The sequence below is a fragment of the Talpa europaea genome (genome assembly GCF_964194135.1).
Source record: "Talpa europaea genome assembly, chromosome: 12".
NCBI lineage: Eukaryota > Metazoa > Chordata > Mammalia > Eulipotyphla > Talpidae > Talpa > Talpa europaea.
This window is the reverse complement of record NC_140079.1, coordinates 9,268,771-9,289,745: the sequence shown is the minus strand read 5'-3', so window position 1 is coordinate 9,289,745 and position 20,975 is coordinate 9,268,771. Positions and strand designations below refer to the sequence as shown.

Sequence of the window (20,975 nt, the reverse complement as noted above, 5' to 3'; positions counted from 1 at the left end):
CCGCAGGGGAAGGAAGGAGGAGGGTCCAAACAGGAGGGAGGAGCACAGGGGGATATGGTTCTGGGTCCCTGGGAGAATGGAGAACTATGGCGACTGCATCTGGGGGGAGAAATCAAATATTGTACAAAAATGAACAACGATGGGCTGCCCTGGTGGCACAAGGAGTTAAGTCTCAGCACTGTGAACCTATCGCCTGCCACCGCAGCACGAGTTCCATCCCCGGCCGGGGAGATACCCACGTGGCGTAGCAGACCTCTCCTGCCTCGCCCGCTGCTCCCTTCAGCAGTGTGTTTCAGTCAGTCTGCCTGTTCTGTTCCCTGCTCTGTCTCTGGTGAATTCTCTCACCCCCGCATCTCTGGTCTGTCCCCAGCTCTTGTATGCATAAATAAAAATAAATATTTAAAAAAAATTGAACAATGATGTAAAAATATTTTTAAAAATGAACAACAAATGTAAAAAAAAATTAAAAAACCCAACTCTTGGCAAACTAGGACAAGGGGAATGCCACGCCAACTGGGCAAAGAATATGCAGGGACGCTCAGTAGCACGGCATGAATGGAGAAGCAGCTTCCCCAAGGGCCCGGGCAGGGAGGTCCTCCGAATGCAGTGAAAAAGTGTCTGTCTCTCTGTCCCACCTAGAAGCTCTCCTACTTCCTTTTCCTTTCCCTCTAGGATTAATACCTCCTGCTCTTCCTTTTTTTAAAGATTTATTTTTTTATTTATACAATAGCTGGGGTACAGGCTGGAGGCACAGGAGGGTGAGAGGATTCACCAGAGACAGAGCAGGGAGCAGAAGAGGCAGACAGACCGAAAACACTGCTGAGGGGAGCAGCGGGGAGACAGGAGAGGTCTGCTGCGCCATGTGGGTCAGCTCCCTGGCCGGCCGGAAATCAAACCCGCGCTGCAGAGGCTGTGGACAGCTTCACAGTGCTGCGCTCAACCCGCTGCACCACCAGAGAGGCACCCCCCCCCCCCCCGCCTTGCTTTTTTACAGTCCAAGGAAAAAGATCTTCGCCACGAAGATAACATCAGGGCTGCTGGCCACAGGTGATGGCGGAGGCAGGCTGTCTCAGCCACAGCCTCCAGATGCCTGTGTTGCCAAGATGGACACGCTGCTCCCTGCCCCCTCCCCCTCGGCCCCTTTGGCACCCTGGATACATACCCTGGCCTCTGCCAAAGGCAGGACAGCGGCCTTTCAGGCAGATTCTGCTGCCTCCTCAATCTGAGACAAATTAAACTACTTTCCTTCTCAAACTCTGTTTCCTTTCATTGGCCAAGGGAATGGCGACTGGCGTGCGGGCATCATGCTGTCACCATCTTACCCAGCACGGAACTGGAAGTTCTGGTCAGCACAATACTGCAAAAAGAGAAAAGGTGTGTAGATGAGCAACCAAGAAATAAGACAGCCCTGCATGCAAACACCACGATGGCCTGCACAGACAAAGCCCTACACCCTACCCAGTGTGCCCCCGAATGGAGGAAACGAGGCAGCTCTGCAAGGTTGTAGGTCAGCAGGCAAAATCACTTACCTGTCTGTATACGAGCAATAGATATGTGAAAGCTGGTGTTAAAAATATAATGTCCCTGGGCCTCCCTGGTGGCGCAAGGGGTTGAGCATCGCACTATGAGGCAGTCCGCAGCCTCTGCAGCACGAGTTTGAGCCCAGGCCGGCGAGGGAGCAACCCACATGGCGCAGCAGACCTCTCCTGTTGCACCCGCTGCTCCCCTCCGCAGTGTGTTTCAGTCAGTCTGCCTGTTCTGTTCCCCACTCTGCCTCTGGTGAATCCTCTCACCCCCCACACCTCTGGCCTGTACCCCAGCTCTTGTATGCATCAATAAATAAATCTTTTAAAAAATAGATAAAATGTCCTTTATTACTGCTCCAACGGTGGGGGGAGGGGGTAGATTGAAATCTGCAAAACAGGTATAAGACTCACAACACTGATAAATGAAATCAAAGGAGAGTTACAGAAGTGAAGAGAGAGATCATGCTCATGGACTGGAAGATTCAGCAGTCAAGATGGCAAATCTCCCTCGGTTGGTAAACAGGCTGACTGTGAGTCCTCTCAAAATCCCAGCAGGGGGCCTCTCCGGTGGCGCAGTGGTTGAGCGCTGGGTTGCGAAGCTGCCCGCGGGCTCTGCGGCGCCGGTTCGATCCCCGGCTGCTCCCCGGCCACCGGAGGAGGGTCCCACATGGTGCGCAGACCTCTCCTGCCGCCCGCTGCTCCCCTCAGCAGTGTGCTTCGGTCCTTCTGCCTGTTCTGCTCCCCGCTCTGGCTCTGGTGAATTCTCTCACCCTCCCGCGCTTCTGACTGTACCCAGTGCATGTATCAAACAAACAAACAAACTAAATAAATAAAGCATGCCTCTATAAAAAAAAAAAAAAAATCCCAGCAGGATCCCGCCCTGGAGAATGGCACGGTTATGCTAATACCCAGGTGGGCTAATGGGACATTTCAGTCCTGGCCACTCGGGCTTCCTCACTTCCATTGCTGAGTAGGTCCCTGCTCCTGGGGCGCCCGGGCCCCGGTCTCTGCCCAGCCCTTCCTCCTCCATTCCCTTCCTCCTTCCTTCCCTCCAGAGAGCCTGCCTTGACCTCTGCAGCAGACGGGGAGGCTGGGATTTCCCCAGGATCCTTGGACCTGCCCAGCCTCGCCCGAGCTGGCAGGGAGGGAGCTCAGAGCTGACAGAGGCAGAGACTGAAGAGAGGAAATTCCCCTAGAACCAGTTTCTCTGCTTCCTGACCCGGCCTGGGCGCCCACTGGAGGGACCGGCTGGAGGAAGCCTCGGCCTGCCATGGCCACAGTCCTGAACCCACCCCGGGTGCCCAAGCCCAAGAGCGCTCAGCCCTCACACTACCACGAGAGCTTCCTGGAGAAGAAGGGACCCCGAGACCGGGTAAGTCGGGACAGGGAGCCTGGCCTGCTGGGCACCCACGGGCAGGTGTGGCACCTCTCTGAGCCTTGATCTCTTCACCTGCTCAAGGGGCAAGGGGTGAGTTCGGGGGTCCGGGGAGGGCTCTGTCAACTGTCTGTCAGTCTCTCTCCGGCTCTGACTTGATCTTTCTCCATGTCTCTGCCTGCCCTGCCTGGCTCCCCATCTGTCTCTTGGTTTCAGTCCTTCTGTCTTGGTCCCTCTCTCTCAGATACAAACAGGGTTAGGGAGTTCCTCCAGGGGTTGGGGAGCCTTCTGACTCCCATGTCTCCTCTGTCCTAGCCCCCCCAGCTAACTGTGAACTTTAGCTGCAGGGGTCAAGGTCACGACATTTAGCAGGTGGATACTGGTCGGGAGACCACCACGTGTATGTGTGTGTGTGTGTGTGTGTGTGTGCGCGCGCTCCTGCGCGCGCATGCGTGTGCATTTGTCTTGCTCAGAATCAAGTCCCAGTCCCTTACTTCTCCCTTAGTTCTCCCTAAGTCCCTCCCTCCCCATGGCCCATATTCACCTGCCTTTGCCTTTCGGGTCCCTCCTTTCCCTCTGCCTCCATGCTCCCCAAACCTCCCCAGCCTAGAAAGCATTTAAAGGCAGATTCAGAGGTTTAGAACCACATGGAGGCCAGAGTGTGAGCCCCAGGTTCACGTGCTGCTCCCTGTCCCCCTGACTCCCGAGTATGCAAGCATCTCTCCAGCTATGTGCCTCCGTTTTCTCTGCTACAGAATAGGTAGAATGAGCTGTGTTCATAGTGACAGAAGATGGGTGGCTCTTACCTGGGGGTGGCAGTGCCTCAGGGCAAGCCCTCCACTTTTTTTTTTTTTAAAGATTTATCTATCCATGCATACAAGAGCTGGGGTACAGGCCAGCGGTGCGGTGGTTGAGAGGATTCACTAGAGACAGAGTGGGGAACAGAACAGGCAGATTGACCAAAATCCACTGCTGAGGGGAGCAGCGGGCAAGACAGGAGCGGTCTGCTTCACCGTGTGGGTTTCTCTCTGGCCGGCTGGGGATCGAACTTGTGCTGCAAAGGCTGGTGATTGCTTCATAGTGCGGTGCTTAACCCCTTGCACCAACCCACTTTATATGGGTTGACTCACCTGAGTCTCATGGGGGCCTTCGAAGCAAGCCCCATCGTTATTGCCATTTTAGAGTGGGGAAACTGAGGCACAGGGAATTAAATAACTTGTGCAATAGCCCATGACTGGTGTGTGATGAAGCATGTCTGACTATCCTGGGTTTAATCACCGCCTGCGCTATCCCTGGTGTCTAGAACAGTACCTGGTACATGACAGCACCTCAGGAAATGTTAACTAAGTGGACGTAGATGTCTATGGATGTATCTGTGACCCTCAAATGGGTGGGTGTGTGGGGGTGGGGGTGGGTGAATGGATGGAGGAAGGGAGGGAGATACCCAGGAAGGGAGGGCCTTAGAAGACAACATTTGCTCAAAAACCAAAAAGCAGCTAATGAAAGTGACTATGTGAAGATGAGGGGGAGGAGTCCCCCTCATGAGGGGGGTCCAGGCAGAGAGAAGGGCCAATGCAAAGGTCCTGAGGCAGGAGTCGTGCCGCCAGCCGTGCCTCCTCACCTCCCCCTTCCCCCGCCTCTGGTCTTTAGGATTACAAGAAGTTCTGGGCAGGTCTCCAGGGGCTCACCCTCTACTTCTACCACAGCAATCGGGACTTCCAGGTAAGGATGGAAACTCGGACTCAAGGGTTGGACCCAGGACTCTTGATCCAAGGGACTGAGGCGAGGGTAGGGGCTGAGTGGCTAAGTCAGATGATCCAGGAGTCTGACGCTCAGACCCCTGCTTCTGTGCCCCCAGCACGTGGAAAAGTTAGACCTAAGCACATTCGTGAAGCTCACAGATGAGGCTCCCTGGGGGAACCCCCAAGACTCTGGCATCCATTTCAGCGTCATCCTCTGGAACCAGGAGGTCAAGTTCAAGGTAAGTTCCTTGGTGGGACTGGAGGGACACCCTCTCCCCCCTTTGCGCCCACCATCCACACGCACTAGAATGGAGTCACAGTGTCTACTCCAGTCCACTGGGCTGGTGAGATGGGGCAAGTCACTTACCCTCTCTGGGCCTCAGTTTCCTCAAGTGAAACAAAGGAAAACATGTGTAAAGAGCCCGGAATGGACTCACAAGGATCATCACTGCCATTACTCACTTATTCAGCTAACACTATGGCGCACCCACTGTGTGCCAGACACCACTCTTCTAGTTGCACAGCAATAAACAAGACAATTAAAAATCCCTGCCTTTATGGAGTTTGCAATCTGGTAGAGGAGTTGCATAATAAACAGCACAAACGTGTGACATATAGAGTGTCCAGATGGCCGAGACCTTCAGGAGACAGGTGCTAGGGAAAGGGACCATCAAAGTTACAATGTTCAATACTATCAGGAAAGGACTTATTGAGGACCCGGAGGAGGGGAGAGAGACAGCAGATTAGATATCTGTGAATCAAGGAATCATATACAGGTGTCCAGGAAGAGGAAACAGCCCATGCAAAGGCCCTGGGGCAGACCAGACCTGACATGTTGGAGGAGCTGCGAGGATGCTGCACGGCTGGAGAGAGGGAGGGAGTGAGATGAGAGACCAGGGGATGCGACAGGGCCATGTCAGTGTGATGGCATCAAAGCACGGCAGCCCATCCACTGAGAACTTATACCAGACATCCTAAATTAAGCTGTCCTAATTCACTTCACCTTCAAAATGGCCCTCGGGGGCCTCCCCGGTGGCGCAGCGGTTGAGCGCTGGGTTGCGAAGCTGCCCGCGGCCTCTGCGGCGCCGGTTCGATCCCCGGCTGCTCCCCAGCCACAGGAGGAGGGTCCCACATGGCGCGCAGACCTCTCCTGCCGCCCGCTGCTCCCCTCAGCAGTGTACTTCAGTCCTTCTGCCTGCTCTGCTCCCTGCTCTGGCTCTGGTGAATTCTCTCACCCTCCCGTGCTTCTGACTGTACCCAGTGCATGTATAAACAAGCAAAACAAACCAACAAATAAATAAATAAATAAACATGCCTCTACTAAAAATAAAATAAAATAAAAAAAAAAATGGCCCTCGGAAGCAGAGACTATTTATTATTCCTCATTCATTGGCGACATTGCCCCCCCCTTTCTCTCCCTAGGTTGAAAGTCTGGAGTCTCGCGAGATGTGGAAAGGCTTCATACTGACGGTGGTCGAGGTAAGAGTGGTCGCCCACTGCCCGCCTCTCTCCCACTGGCTGTCCTCAGAAATCCTCCTTTTTCTTTCTATCCTTCACTTCCCAAATGAATCTTTAGGCTTATAAGGCAAATGTAGCACATAAACATGCTTTAACAACTCAAGTGTTAAAAAGATGAAAGTTGGGGCCTCCCTGGTGGAGCAAAGGGCTAAGTCGCAACACTCTGAAGCTACCTGTAGTGACTGCAGCACGAGTTCGATCCCCACCTGGCCAGGGGGCTACCCACATGGCACAGCAGACCTCTTCTGTCTCACCCGCTGCTCCCCTCAGCAGTGTATTTCAATCGGTCTGCCTGTTCTGCTCCCCACTCTCTCTGGTGAATCCTCTCACCCTCCACACCTCTGGCTTTCACCCCAGTTCTTGTATGCATAAATAAATAAATCATATATATATATATATATATATATATATATATGACAGTTGCTGCCATAAGGAAAAAATCAGAAATTTTAGTCTACATTCCTGATTTATATTTTACTCATTTGATCCCTGTCTGAGCACCCCCACCCCATTGAGTTGGGGACCTGCCTGGCTGCGCAGTCTGTAGCTTTTGAGGCCCTATATCTAACATGTACTCTGCCCAGCGCCCCATCACCGGAGTCTCTCCCACCCTCGCGAAGCCTTCTTTGCCCTGAGCTGTCAGGCAGGAACCCCAGACCCGATTTTCCATCCTGGCTCCCCGCGCTCTGGCCTCAGCTGGCCCCTCTGTGTCGCGGGCACAGCCACCCCCTTCCCTGACGCCCGGATCGCCCCTCAGCTCCGCGTGCCGTCCCACCTGACACTGCTGCCTGGACACCTGTACATGATGGCCGAGGTCCTGTCCAAAGAGGAGGCTCGACGTGCCCTGGAGATGCCCCCGTAAGACCCGCCGCACCCCGGGGCCCCGGGTGGGGATGTGAGTGGAGTTTCCCGCTTCAGGCTGAGCACTAGGCTCAGTCCCGGCTTGGGCGGGGACGAGGCCTCTTGCGGGGAGCCCGAGTGGGTGTTCGGGCGGGGCTTAGGTGTCCAGGGGTGGGCCTGGGTGCCGGGGAAACAGGGCAGGTTTTCCAGGGCGTGGCCTGGGGGCCCGGGCGGCCGGGCGGGGCCTCCGGGGCAGGGGTGTGCGGGCGACCGGGCTACGCCTTCTGGAGGCGGAGCCTGGGTCTGGGGCGCGTCGGGATCTTCGGGGTGGGTGGGCCCGGGGGGAACGCGGCTGGGTCTCGGGGGCGGGGCCCGCCCCGACCAGGTGACTGCCCGCCAGGTGCTTCCTGAAGGTGAGCCGCCTGGAGGCACAGCTGCTCCTGGAGCGCTACCCCGAGTGCGGGAACCTGCTGCTGCGGCCCTGCGGGGACGGCGCGGGCGGCGTCTCGGTCACCACGCGCCAGATGCTCAACGGGTGCGCGGGGGCGCCGGGAGCCGGGCGCGGGGGCGTGGCCACAGATGGGGGCGGGGCCCGCCGGGGCGGGGCGGGGCTTTGCCCGGGCCCGGCGCCCAGGGGGCGTGGTCTTCTGAAGCTGGCCCCGCCCCGAGGCGGAGCGTTCGATGCCCAACCCCTTGTGGGCGGGGCCGGGCTCGGGGGCGGGGCCGGGCGCTACAGGCGGATCAGACCCTGGGCTTGGGGACAGCCCGTCCGGTCCGAGTTAGACACCTGGGGCCAAATTCCGGGGTCCGAATTAGCCCTTGGGGCGGAATCACGACCTGTGGATGGAGCCACAGCACGCCGCCCCCTCCCCTGTGGCCAAAGCAGGCTCTGGAGGCAGAACCACGTCAGACACCAAATCCTCAGGGTCAGGGGCCGGGACCACCTCGAAGGTGGAGTGTGGGCAGATCTGGGGGCTTCCTGGGGTCAGAGAAACTCCCTCAGTCTTGCCAGAACCCGCAGTGGTCTGCAAGGGAGCTGGAGATTGGACTCCGTGGGGGTGGAGCGGGGACCAGCGCCGGGCCTTTTCCTACCTGAATCAGGCCACCCACTCGCCCCCTGCCCGCAGGGCGCCGGTGGTCCGGCACTACAAGGTGAAGCTCGAGGGCCCCAATTATGTGATTGACGTGGAGGAGCCGGTGAGCGTTGGGCCGGGGCCCCCGGGAGCACCGTGGCAGGTTCCATGTCCCGTCCCCACCAACCCTGATGGATCCCCACTCACCCACAGTTCTCCTGCCCCTCACTGGATGCAGTGGTCAACTATTTCGTGTGGAACACCAAAAGGGCGCTGGTGCCCTTCCTGTTGGACGAGGACTATGAGAAGGTGCTAGGTAGGTGCTGCCTCCAGAATTTAAGGAGCTCTGTTGGTGCCTCTCTTGGACCTGCTCCCTACAGAGTCGCCTCCGGGTCAGTCCCTGGCGGCTGCACCGTCTCCAGCCCACCCTCTCTGTTCCAGGCTATGTGGAGGCGAATAAAGAGAATGGCGAAAGTGTGTGGGTGGCACCCGTTGTCCCTGCGACCCCTAACCCAGGTGATGCCCCTTCCCTACAGCCGCCACTGGGCAAGAGTTGGGGGAGACCTAGGACATGTAGCCACATCCCCCTCCCCGCTGCTCGTACCCTATCTTGTACCCAGAGTTTCAAGGACTCAGAAGTTATCCAGGCCCTGCTCTGGAGGGCTTGGTGATCATGGAGAGGGGCGACGGAGCTTGACTCCAACACTCCCAGTCCTAGGGAGTCCTACCTGGGGAGATGCTTAGGATTGATGAGAAGAGGTGACAGAGTTGAAGAAAGGCTTCCTGGAGGAAGAGATGTTTACTGAAGGTCTCAAAGGAATTTAGTAGATAGAGATGAGCTTTGTGGGGATACCTGGAGCAAGAACTACTCAGAGATGAGAAAACAGGGTGAATGGTGGGAGAACAGGAGAGCAGGAGGCTGGGAAGGTCTGAGAGGTGAGCTGTATGATCCTGCCTGGGCTGGCACATCCTAGGGCCCAGGTGCATGTAGGCATACATGGAGCACTTGTCTGGACATGCATGAACTGTATCACCACTTGTGTAGCCAGAGCTCATATATGGAAATCTCAATAGACACATGCATGAATACATGACCCACACCATTCCAGGCCTGTTTCGCACACATATATACATATTTTAAGCCACATGATAGACACGAATGCAGACATTTATAGACATAGGCACTAATACCGACCCAAGCATGTACCTTAGCCTCCATGCAGTGTCATGCATGTATGCACATATTTACATAGAATCCATGTATGCAGATTCATCCATTGCACATGTTTATGCCACACAGGCACATAAACACAGACTTAGCAACAGGCACTTGTGCAGACACACATGCTTAGGGACATAGGCACAAGGCTCACCCTGAGATGTCCCCACAGCATGCCCCCACAGCCCTGATGGTCACCAATTTCCCAACAGGCCCTCCACCCCCTGCAGCTGGTCCCAGGCAGCTGCTTCCTGCAGCCACTGTGACAGGCCAGGACAACCTGCCACCTTTACCTCCCCTGCCCCCGCTACTGAGCCAGGATGAGGATGACAACTATGTGATCCCCATTGGAGATGCCCCAGATGTCAACTATGAGAATGGAGATGGTGAGTAGGAAACTGGTGGGAGCGGCTGAGATATGGGGGTGGGGGGAGCAGGTTAACATCTGGATGTGACCCACCACACCTTTGTCCATGCAGTACTTTCCTTGAGTCAACTGGTCATCACGAAACCCAAGAAATTGGCAAAGGCTCAGGCAAAGCTTCCAAAGCCACCCATTGTGCCCAAGCCAGGTAGGGGTCCCTCCTCCCCAGTCCCTCCCTGCCTCATCCAGTGAAGGGCCGGCCCCAGCCTTCATCTCTTTTCTCCTCCAGAGCCCAGAGGTGACCAGGCCCGGAAGCAGGCCGTCAGCTCACCACAGGCTTTCTTGCCCACAACAAGTAAGGGGTCTGTGGGGACCATCCAGGGGGTGTGCGGTTGCACAAGTCTCCACACTCCAAGGGGCTGTGTTCAGAAGGTGCTAGAGCTTTGGCTAATGCTCTGCTTTGTCCATTTTGATATGCCTTGTGCCTTTCAAACACATTTTCATTTAGTAATGGGCCTTGCAACGTCTGTAGCCAATTCTGGTGGATGTTGGGGAGGGACAACATGGACTGGGGATCCTGGTACAACTGAAGCCTTGTGTACCCACCCCCAGGGCTGGCAGATGTGACAGCAGAGCTGGAAGAGAAGCTACAGAGGAGGCGGGCACTGGAACACTTGTCTGGACATGCTGGGGACCAATGAGCCAGTCTCGGGGTACAGTTTGGCAGTCAAGACGGATCCTTCAGAATTAAAGCTCAAGTGACCCCAAGACCTACACATTTGGCTTGGCTTCAGGGCTGAGGTTGTTAAGGGGTCTGTTGGATGCCTGCCTATAGCTGGTCCCCTGCACTTCCAATGGTCCTCAGCTCCGCCGGCCTGCCACCTGACCCTGCAAGAAAAGCCCATTTTACAGCCGGGAAAGTGGAGATCCACAGAACGCCGGGACACACCATGTCCCAAAGAACCAGCAATGAAGCCTGGCCAGTGTTTGACCTTTATTAGGAGGCAAGGTGGGGAGGAGGACCCACCCAGGTGCCCGCTTCCTGCTGGTGACCACCCATCAGGAATTAAGGCTCCAAGCAGTGAGAAGAGGGTGTCAGGCTAAAACAGCCAATGCCTGGTGGCGGCTCCCAAACCAGCCCTGCTGGGTGGGCAGTCCAGTGTCTAGGTGAGGCTAGTGTTGGAGCTGCTGGTGGCACTGCCCCGCTTCTGAAGACAGCGCACAGAACTGGGGACCTGCAGGCCTGTTGTCACCTGGAAGCTGCCACACCACACCTGGGGACAGAAGGGGAGCAGGGAGACTCAGCACCAAAGCCAGCCCCAGTCCCACCACCACCCCACCCCGGGCCATGGAGTGGGGTCTTACCGTAAAAGCAGGCAGCAGTGGCTGTGTAAACTTGGCCTTAAAGGTGTGCAGCAGCTGTTTTGTGCGGGCATTGTAGAAGGACAAAAGACCTGGGGCAGAAGGCAGATTGACCAGGGGATAGTAAGAGGGATGTGCGGGGCTTCCATCAGTGCCACCACCACGACGGCCTGAGTTCGGTCCCCGGCCAGGAAGCTAAACACATGGCGCAGCAGACCTCTCCTGTCTCCCCGCTGCTCCCCTCAGCAGTGTATTTCAGTCAGTCTGCCTGTTCTGCTCCCCACTCTGTCTCTGGTGAATCCTCTCACCCCCGACACCTCTGGCCTCTAAGTTCTTGTATGCATAAATAAATTAAACTCTTACAATAAAGGAATAATTCTTTAAAAAGAAAAAAAGAAGAGGGGCTTGCAGCACAGAGACCGGGTGGCAGAGATGGCTGGAATGCCAGCTGGGGCTTGGGGTTACCTTGGTGAAAGTCGCAGTGCACGCCCAGGCAGTCAGGCACGGGGGCGTCCAGCACCTTAGCCTTGTTGGAATGCTTGGCGGTGAAGCTGACCTGCAGCCAGTTGTTGACATGCAGACACCAGGAAGCTGCTGTCTTGCCCAGCTGCTCGAAGCGCCCCAGACTGCGGTAGGCCACCCCAACGCCGAACGCCTTGCTGTCAGGCTCGTAGCGCACCTCCCAGTAATGTTCCCCGCCATCAATCAGCGTGTCCCCTGTGGGGCGGGGTGGGCAGTAGGGACCGGATAGAACCAGCCCCCGATGCTCTTCCGCAAAGGGGCAGCCACCCTGGTGGTCCCCAAACTAGATACTCCACGAGACCAGCGATTCCTTCCAGGTATTCCCCAGGCTGCAACAACTCCTCCAGACACTCCCCAAGCATCTACTAGGCCTCTCGGTGTCTACGGGCCTGAGATAATTTTTCAAGATACATCTGGGCCCTAAGAAATGTCTTCCAGTTTCTCACTGAGATACTTCTCAGTCCTCAATTCTTCCCAGACTAGACAAGCCCCAAACCTCTGCTCCTGACAGACCCAGATCACAGCTCAGCTCCACCTGGTATCTCTGCTCCTCCCCAGATAAAGGACTAAGTCCCATACACATTTCGCTCCTCTCTGACTCAGCTAGTCCCCCAACCACAAACTGCCTAGTCTCCTTCCCCGCAGTTAGATGTCTTCCTCACAAATCCTGGCCACCCTGCAGACACCCTCTTTACTATACCTTCAGATCTTTCCTCGGCAAACCCAACTCTCACCAATCCTAGAAGCTTTCCAGAAAACCCAAGTCCTCTAAGAATCTTAAGTTCTCCTCAAGCTTAGCTTATTTTCAGAACCCAGCTACTCCCAACTTCCCCTTCTCTCCCAGGTCCTACCATCCACATGGATTTCCTCATACCCTGGTCTTTTTTTCCAGCCCTTTTCTGGACAGTAGTGATTCTTTAAACTCCAATTTCTTCATGAACTCCAGCTTTTCCTTCACAGGATCCAACCACTCCTGCAGTGCTAACCCTCCTGCAATTCTAGTTCTTCTCTCGACTTGTCCAACACCAGCTACTCTCTCTGGCTTACACACACACCCTAAGCCACTGCCCCAAACCTCTGCCTGCCTTCTGCTCCCCCACAAACCCCCCAACCATAAGTAACTTTTTTCTCAGCTACTCCCCAAATTTCAGCTATTCCCCAAATACCAGCTACTCCACGATGCCAAGAAATCCCCCTTGAGCTCCAACCTAACCACTCCCAGTCCAGGGCCTCTTTCCTTAGCCCTCTAAGCTCTGGGTCACCTCAGTAATTCACCAGGCCCAAGTCCTGTCCCATCGCCACAGTACCACGTGCTGTTGCACCATCTCTGGAGACATTCTACTTGTGGCTCTCTCGGTGTCCCCAGCAGAAGGCGTGCTCGCCCGCCTGCACCATCAGGGCCCTGCCTGGGGTCCCTCTCTCTTCCCAGTTCCCCCTCCTTACCCAGCACCGTGTAGGACTCAGCTGTGAAGCGGTCCCGTCCGCCGCGACCTGAGGGCATCCGCTTGGGTGATGGAGTGCCTCTGGGGGCGGCAGGGCGGGAAGGAGAAGACAGGTCAGGCCTGACCTCCCCACTGGAGGACTTCCCTGGCCCCCTCCCCTCCCCCCAGCCACCTTGGTAGCTGGTACTTTCCATAAACTGGGCCCGTCATGTCGGACCTGGCCTGTGTCCTTCCTCATCTGGAAAATTCTTTTTTTTCTTTAAATGGAAAATTCTTATTAGACCATTAAAAGGAAGTTCAATGTCACTTCTCCCTTCATTTTCTCTGTGGGTTCCTCCAGTCCTGTTTCCCACCTTGCACCCCACCTTGACTATACTGGGCTCCATTATGTGTTCACGCCCAGCCTAAGGACCTGGGGGGGAAAGGGCAGGTTACCTTGCCGGGGAGTTGACAGGAGACGCTGTCCGCCCTTTGTTATCTTTCTTGATATCTTGCACCTTCCCGCCCATGGCGTCCCACTCCACAGAGAGCTCATCCACCCGCAGGTTCTGGTGGGATGTGGACGCATCCAGGCGGAATATGAATGCTAGGGCCGGGCAGATGCGGGAGTCACAGAGATGGGGAAACCCAGAGGGATATAGAGACAGAGACAGACAGTGACCAAGACAGACCGAAACAGGGACAGAGAACAGGAAGAGGCAAAGAAACAGAGACGCAGAGAGTGAGACAGACAGGGACGAAAGCTCAGAGGCAGAGACACAAGGAGACAGGCAGAGGCACTGAGAGAGGCAAGACGGGGAACAGTGGCGGGGGCAGAGCATGTGTGAAGGCCGAGGACTTGCTGCCTACAGGTCTCCCAGGCCTGGAAATATTCTCAAACCGTTCACGCTCCCCTGTGCTTCCACTAGGGATTAAGTCCAGGAAAGGGGAGGGCTCCAGCAAGACAGAGTTAGGCTAGACTGCAGGAGGGTCTCCTAGGACACGCAAAACTGTCACTGACACCTCATCTCCAGCTCTACAGAGTACTTCCTATTTTCTGGAATTGAGTAAGAGAGTATAAAGCTATCTAGAGAGTATAAAGCTATCTAGAGAGCATAAAACTAGGTACATTGGGATCAACTGCAAAAGCAAAGGACAAAAACAGATTTATACCAGACACTCAAGCTAAAGAATAGTGTGAACTGAGCTCTGAGCTTCCTAGAAGCCAAGGCAAAAAGAGTCACAGAACCCTGATTACAGGATTTTTTTTTACACACTGGTTCCAAGCTGGGGATTGGGGGGTATGGGAGAAGGGGTTATGGAGTCACAGCCAGAGTGGGTGTGGGAGCCAGTCACCTGGTGTCTCTAGGGTCACCGGCTCGGAGAATTCGCCTGAAACTGCTTTGTTGCAGGCCTTCACCCGGAAATTCATGTATCTCATGTCAAACTTGAGACCTGGGAGGGAACAGAGGGATCTCAACAATGTGCACACTCTGAGCAACAAGTTAGAGCCACACAGTAATCCCACCACCCCTCATTCTAAGGAGCACCTGGCCAACGACACCTTTTTTTTATATATATAAAGAAATTTTAGTTCTTTCAACAGCTTGTGGGATCATTTTTTAAAAAGATTTATTTGTTTATACATATAAGAACTAGGGTACAGGCCAGAGTTGCTGGGGGGGTGAGAGGATTCACCAGAGACAGAGTGGGGAACAGAACAGGCAGGCTGACTGAAATACTCTGCTGAGGGGAGCAGTGGGCGAGATAGGAGAGGTCTGCCGTACCATGTGGGTAGCTCCCTGGCTGGCCAGGGATCAAACTCATGCTGCAGAGGCTGTGGACAGCTTCACAGCGCTGCGCTCAACCCCCTGCACCACCAGGGAGGCCCACCAAAGACATCTTATTCCTGAAAAACCATTCTTGGTCTACACTCACCTGCAGGACTACGGATTATTTTGTTCTGCCCCCCAACCCTAACTGGTAAAACTAGATGCTTTATGACCCAGGCACAGTGATTGGCTCAGATATAGGCACATGACCCAGACCAGCTAATCAGCATCTGCCCTGGAACTTTGGCTGATACATTTGGCAATCTTCCAAACCATGGATGACCTTGAGTATATTGTGCTTAGTAAAAGAAGTCAGGCACAAAAGACACACGCTATACGGGCCCACCGATATAAGGTCCCTAGGAGTCAAATCCCTGGAGACTGGTGGGTGCCAGGGGCTTGGGGGAGGGCACAAGAACTTAGTGCATCCAGGGGACAAAGTCAGTTGAGAAGATGAAAAGGGCTCTGGAGACAGACGATGGGGACAATTGCACAACATTATGAACATATTTAACATCACTGAACCGTATACTTAGAAATGGTTAAGTTAGTAAATGTTATGTGTATTTTATTGCAATTAAAAAAAAGATTGAAAAAAATGGGGTGTGTTTATTTTGTTTGCCAGGCAAAGGATAAACCAATTGCTACTCAGGCCCACTAGCAGGCTGGTGGCTTTTCTTTGCTGCAATTAGCATGCTCATTAACCATGTAGGCTAATTACAGATAAGGAACAGGCTAATTACAGCCCAAGAGCTCTAGTAATAGTTATCTTGTCAGCAAGGCTCTCCCCGCCCCCAGGGTGTCCTCTGGTTCAGGATGCCTTTTTAAACTCATTAGGGATCCCCGATTTTGCCCTCCTTCAGGTCCTCCCCTACCAGCTATGTGGATTCCCCAGGCTTTTTGCTTTCCTGTAACTGCCAAAGACCCTCCAAGCCCTGGGAGGTTGGCCTGGAATGCCAGCCCCACGAGGGGACAGGCTTTTTGTTCCCTTTGCTCATGAAGGACAGTGCCTGGTATACTGTGGGCACATGACAAATGAGAATGAATGTATGAATGAACAAACGAATGAATGAACGAATGAATGCTGAGTAGCAGAGATGGGAGGTGGGTGGAGGGTGTCACCTCTCCCGTGCCTGGTTTGCAAAATGGTGACGACAAGCATGCGCATTACATGCAGGTAAAGTGCTTAGCACACAGGGAGCCCTCTACAAAAGAGCCCGTGGTCGTCATCAACACTGTCCTCATTATTATATTTTGCAACTCGTGATGAGCCCAGCCATGCTCTCTCACACCCTGTGAGCTCTGGGGATTGTCTATGGCCCCAAGCTCATAGGGAAAGTGGGTGCCCTGAGGGGCTGAGCTGCCAGGCAGTCGGCAGGGGCGACCTCACCTGTCAGTGTGTACTCTGTCTGCCGGATGCCCTCGATGACCATCCAAGGGTGTTCCTCCTTGAGGCGGGGCGGGCCCTCAAAGTTGGTGCGTCGGTACTCCAGCACGTAGTGGTCAATCTTGCTGTCCTCGTCCGGCATGCGCCACACCAGGGTCACGCAGTTGTCTGCCACCAAGGACTCGGCCAGGTCAATCACCGGGGCGCTGGGCACTGCCCAGAATCAAGCAGAGAGGAGAGTCAGGGTCCTGAGAACTTGGGGTTGGGGTTCAGCTGGAGGCTTGCCCACAGGTCAGGTGTCCTTGGGGAGGGCCTCCGGACTGGCCTCCTTAGAGCCCACATTTAGGGGCCCAGCTTTTGCAGGATCTAGTGATGGATCCTCCTCAGGGTTCTTCCAAGGGGTGGGGGCATAAGACAGAGTGTTCAAGCCTCCACCAACAAGGGGCTGGCCTTCTTGGCATCCACCTTTAGAGGCAGAACTTTTTCAGAGTTCCTTACCACTTGGTGTGGGCTGGCTTGGGGGAGGGGAGTGTGGGTTGGGAATCCTCAGAGCTCCACCTGGGGGGTGTGGCCTCCTCCTCCAGGCACCACAAGAGCTGGCCATCCTTGGGGCTCCATCCCTGGGGCTCTCTCAGGCCACCCCAAACTTTGGAGCCACTCCCCCCAAATCCTGGCCCTCTGGTGAGTTCCACTCTCACCTGGAAGGAACTTGAGAGATTGCAGCATCCGCCGCTCCTGCGCAAAGTCCACCATGAGGTGACTCATGTTGTCACTGACCTTAGCTTTCAACGACAGGCGGAAGGCAGGGGCCATCGTCACTCTGCAAGGAAGGAGGTGGAGGCAGTCTGCTGGCAGGCATGGGGGAGGGGGGCTTAAGCCTGGTCCTCCGGGGTCTGTGTGGGGTCCCCTCCCTCTTGTTCTAGTCCACTGCTCTGGGTCAAGGGGCCCTCACCTGGGTGTCCCCACCTTTACACCAGAGGCGGGGCAATAGGGTGGGTGCCAGATCCCAGCATCTTACCCATCTTTGATTTGCTTGGCAGCCTAGAAAGCGGAACAGAATAAAATTCAGAGTAGTCGCAACTGAATCAGAAAGGCACTGTGCAGAGAGACTGAGGCCCAGTGTGGTCACCATTTGTCAAAGTACCCCAGCATTGTAGCAGGAACCCTAGAGTTTCGTATCCCTTGACAAAGACAGATTCCAAGCCCCATTCCATCTCCCCACTCCAACATCCCACTACCAGTGCCCGGTACATACCATCAGCAGATTTCCACCCGTCCCCTCCCCCAAATACAGGATGTCCAGTTAAATTTGTACTTCAGATGAGCAATACATATATTTTTAGCATAAATATGTTGCATCCAAGATTTGGGATACACTTATACTAAACATTTCCATGGGATATACTTATACTAGAAAACTATTCATTGTTAAATTTGAGTTTCAGATAAATAATAAAGAATCCTTAGCATAAGTATATCCCATCAAAGATTTGGGATATACTTACACTAAATAGTTGCATGGAATATATTTACACAAATTATTTATTGTTGCATTTGCATACTAGGTTGACAATAAATGATTATTTAGTTTAAGTATGTCCTAACCTAAACATATGCATGGAGTATATTTATACTAAAAAATTATTTATTGCTAAATTTGAATTTCAGATCAATGAATATTTTTTTTTAAGTAAAAGTATGTCCATGTAGGGCCTCCCCAATGGCGCAGCAGTTAAGCGCTGGGTTGCGAGGCTGCCTGAGGCCTCTGCAGCATCGGTTCGATCCCCGGCTGCTCCCCGGCCACCGGAGGAGGGTCCCACATGGCGTGCAGACCTCTCCTGCCGCCCGCTGCTCCCCTCAGCAGTGTACTTCGGTCCTTCTGCCTGCTCTGCTCCCCGCTCTGGCTCTGGTGAATTCTCTCCTCTCACCCTCCCGCGCCTCTGACTGTACCCAGTGCTTGTATAAATAAATAAATAAAATATTTAAAAAAAAAAAGTATGTCCATGTAATCTTTGAGATAAACTTATATTAAATATTGCATTGGATATATTTATGCTAAAAAATTACTACTGCTTCCAAGGCACCCACCTGAGGAAAGTCCTCACTTTCTGTGGCCTGCAGAGTCTGGTTGGCTGTCTCGAGCAGCTCTTCTGAACTCTCCAGGGCGCGTGTGCAGGCCGCCAACTGGTTCTGTGGGTGGCATGGCACCAAAGGAGTGGACACCTCATCCCACAGCATTAAACCCTCCCAGGGCTCCCCACTAGCTTCAGGACCCAGGACCATGACTTTCTCAGACTCCATGTGGGAGGAGGAGGAGGCTGGAGGATGGTAGGGTCTTGCTCCTGAGAGTGTATCAGAACCACCTGGAGGTCCTGTCCTTAAAAACTCACACGGTTAAGTTCACACCTGAGCCCTCGGGTGCCACATCCCCAGGGATGGGAATCTAGGATGTTAGGAAGTTGCTGGGAAGGTTGAAGTCAGAGTCTATGGGAGCCATGGGAAGTGTTGGAACAGGGATGATGCTATCAGACCTTGGGGACCAGAGGAAAGGACTGAGAAGTTGGAGATTCTGGGTGAGGAGGAGGGGGAGGGCAGCCAGATGTAGGGGTGGGGCAGTGGTAATGGAGAAGAGAGGATTATGAGGGAGATCCGGTGGGTGGGGTACTGATGAATCAGCAAGGGGGCAGGGAAGAGAACAAAGAAAAGGGAAGGTGAGGTCTACACTATCAGGGTACCTGGCTCTGGGCACTAGAGAGTCACTTGGGGGCATCTCTGAGAAGGAGTAGGTTTGAAGGGAGAAGCCAAGACAAGCAGGGCTGTATGGATTCTGAGGGTCACAGTGGGGGGACAGCATCTGGACAGGTATCCAGGAGAGCCCCCCAGACACACACCTGCAGCTCGTAGGTGCGACTGGCACGGTCCTGCTTTATCTTCATGAGCATGCCCTCCTTCAGCTCCTCCAGGAGCGAAAAAAGGGACTGGAACTCTGACTCCAGGTCCTCCTGCACCTTGGCCGAGTTTGCCTTGAGGAGATGTAGCAGGGTGAGAATGGCCAGCACTGGGTCCAGGCAGGCACACTACTCCACGGGCATGAACTGCAGCAGGTTAGCTCCTATGGTTGCCCACTCCCTCCCTTCCACTCACCTGGCCAAGACTTCCCACCTCCCTCTTTGGGGTGGTGGAGGGGGTGTCTTGCTCACCTCCACATTCAACAGCATCTGCTTGAGGGAGTAGATAAAGCTCTGAATCTCTTCATTCTTCACAGCCAGGGTGGTGATGATCTTCCGAAGAGCCTCCTGTCCCCACGGGAAGCAAGGCACACATGGCAGGTACGCCCCTTAGCCTGGCAAGGATTCCCCTGGGACTCCCCACTCTGCCACTCAGAGATTCAGAGAGGAGGTGTAAGGGCCACTGTGCCAAAGAGCTTGGGCACCTGCTGCAAGGTAGATCCTGGGGGAAGCTCTGGCCCTGAATCCCCTCACCTGGGATATCGAGAAGCCCATTTTATAGGGCAGGAAACAGGTTCAGAGCGAGCCTCTCCAGAAGTGACACACCCTGGCCTAGAGCTCAGTCGGCCTCCAGGTACTGGCACCCTGAGGGTGGGGCACAGGCTGCGGTGAGGGGCTAGCTAGCTTGGAGAGAGCAAACCCCAGAGGAAAATGTCTGCAGAAAATGAGCTAATCTGGGGAAGGGGATGCCTTGGGGAAAGGGATCATTAGCAAAGAGAAAAGGGGAACCAGAGGAAAGCGGGTGCCAGAGAGCCCAGGTAAGCAGGAGAGGACTGTCTGGGGAAGGGGATGCGGACCCATGCAGACCCTGGGGGCGCAGGGTCGGTGGGGTCACTTGTGCTGAGGTGGGGCGTCCTCGTCCTCGGGGACTGGGGGCTCCAGACACCTGGTCCGCAGTGTGGATGCAGGCGCGGGGTGGGGCTGGCGAGGGTGGGAAGCGTGGAAGGGATGCGCCAGGATTCAGGCCCCGATGAGAAGGTCGGCGCGGGGCAAGTGGGGGCTGCGTCCAGAAAGGGGGAGGCCACATGGGGCCGGTGGGGCCTCGCCCAGAGCAGCCGGCGGGGGGCAGCAAGGGCGCTGCGGCACCCCCTGGTCCCGTTCCCGCGCCCGCCCCCCAAGGACCCCGCCCCGCCCGCGCCTGTCGTACCCTCTGGTCCTCCATGGCTGCAGCCCAGGTGGTCCCCGACCAGGCCCGCGGGCGCGCGAGGTCTCCCCGTCCCAGAGCTGCCCTTGCCAACGCCGGGAGCCAATGGCCCACGAGCCTCAGCTGCCGCCGCAGGGGCCCCGGCGCCCCCGGTCAGCGCTCCATCACTGGCCCCAGCGCGCAGGCGCGCCGGCCGCGGCATGCCGGGAAATGTAGTCCCGCCCCGGAGTCGCCACCCGCTGTGACCCCAGAGTCTGGGAACTATCAGGTTGTGATGTCTGAGCTGGAGAGAGAGAGCCTGAAGCTGACAGACTAATTACCTGGGCTTTAGAACCCCAGTCCTAACCTTGAACCCATCTCCAGTTCTCTGGGTGCCATAGTGCCCCGGCTTGTTCGCCTAGGCGGTTATTCAAACTGGAATTCTATCCCACCATACCCCACCCCCAATACCTGGCACCTGAAAAACCAAGACCTTTGCCCAAGCTAATGTTCAGCCTCCAATGGCTTCTTTCCCTCCTCGCATCCCAATCGAACCCCTATACATCTCACAAAGCCCCAAGCTCAGATATCTCTAGAAGCCTGCCAGACTAGTATTCACGTTGCTAGGGATGTGTGTGTCCAGCTCTGTCTTTTCTGGTGCTG

At 55.0% G+C, this 20,975-nt stretch overlaps 2 protein-coding genes across 4 annotated transcripts; one reads left to right on the top strand and one right to left on the bottom strand.

The window, feature by feature from the left end:
* Positions 1–2,796: 2,796 nt before the first annotated feature.
* Positions 2,797–10,358, top strand: STAP2 (signal transducing adaptor family member 2; the record flags this gene model as incomplete). The annotated part of the gene is given in 14 exon segments (XM_084248635.1): positions 2,797–2,898; positions 4,552–4,623; positions 4,760–4,882; positions 6,066–6,122; positions 6,919–7,019; positions 7,402–7,536; positions 8,129–8,198; positions 8,288–8,390; positions 8,516–8,590; positions 9,506–9,679; positions 9,773–9,882; positions 9,885–9,905; positions 9,949–10,012; positions 10,270–10,358. Coding segments are annotated over 14 exon segments (1,296 nt in total).
* Positions 10,359–10,820: 462 nt separating this feature from the next.
* FSD1 (fibronectin type III and SPRY domain containing 1) lies at positions 10,821–20,351 on the bottom strand (the record flags this gene model as incomplete). 3 transcript variants are annotated; one of them, XM_084249051.1, is made up of 13 exons in its annotated part: positions 10,821–10,931; positions 11,023–11,111; positions 11,485–11,736; positions 12,985–13,064; positions 13,419–13,569; positions 14,319–14,417; positions 16,185–16,394; positions 16,880–17,001; positions 17,200–17,222; positions 18,270–18,371; positions 19,073–19,204; positions 19,382–19,477; positions 20,337–20,351. In XM_084249051.1, the coding sequence occupies 13 exons, from the start codon at positions 20,349–20,351 to the stop codon at positions 10,821–10,823; spliced, it is 1,482 nt and encodes a 493-aa protein (XP_084105177.1). The 3 variants fall into 3 exon arrangements, with proteins under 3 accessions (XP_084105177.1, XP_084105176.1, XP_084105178.1); XM_084249050.1 differs by lacking the exon at positions 17,200–17,222 and having other exon boundaries at positions 16,880–17,026; positions 18,266–18,371; XM_084249052.1 differs by lacking the exon at positions 14,319–14,417.
* Positions 20,352–20,975: the final 624 nt, after the last annotated feature.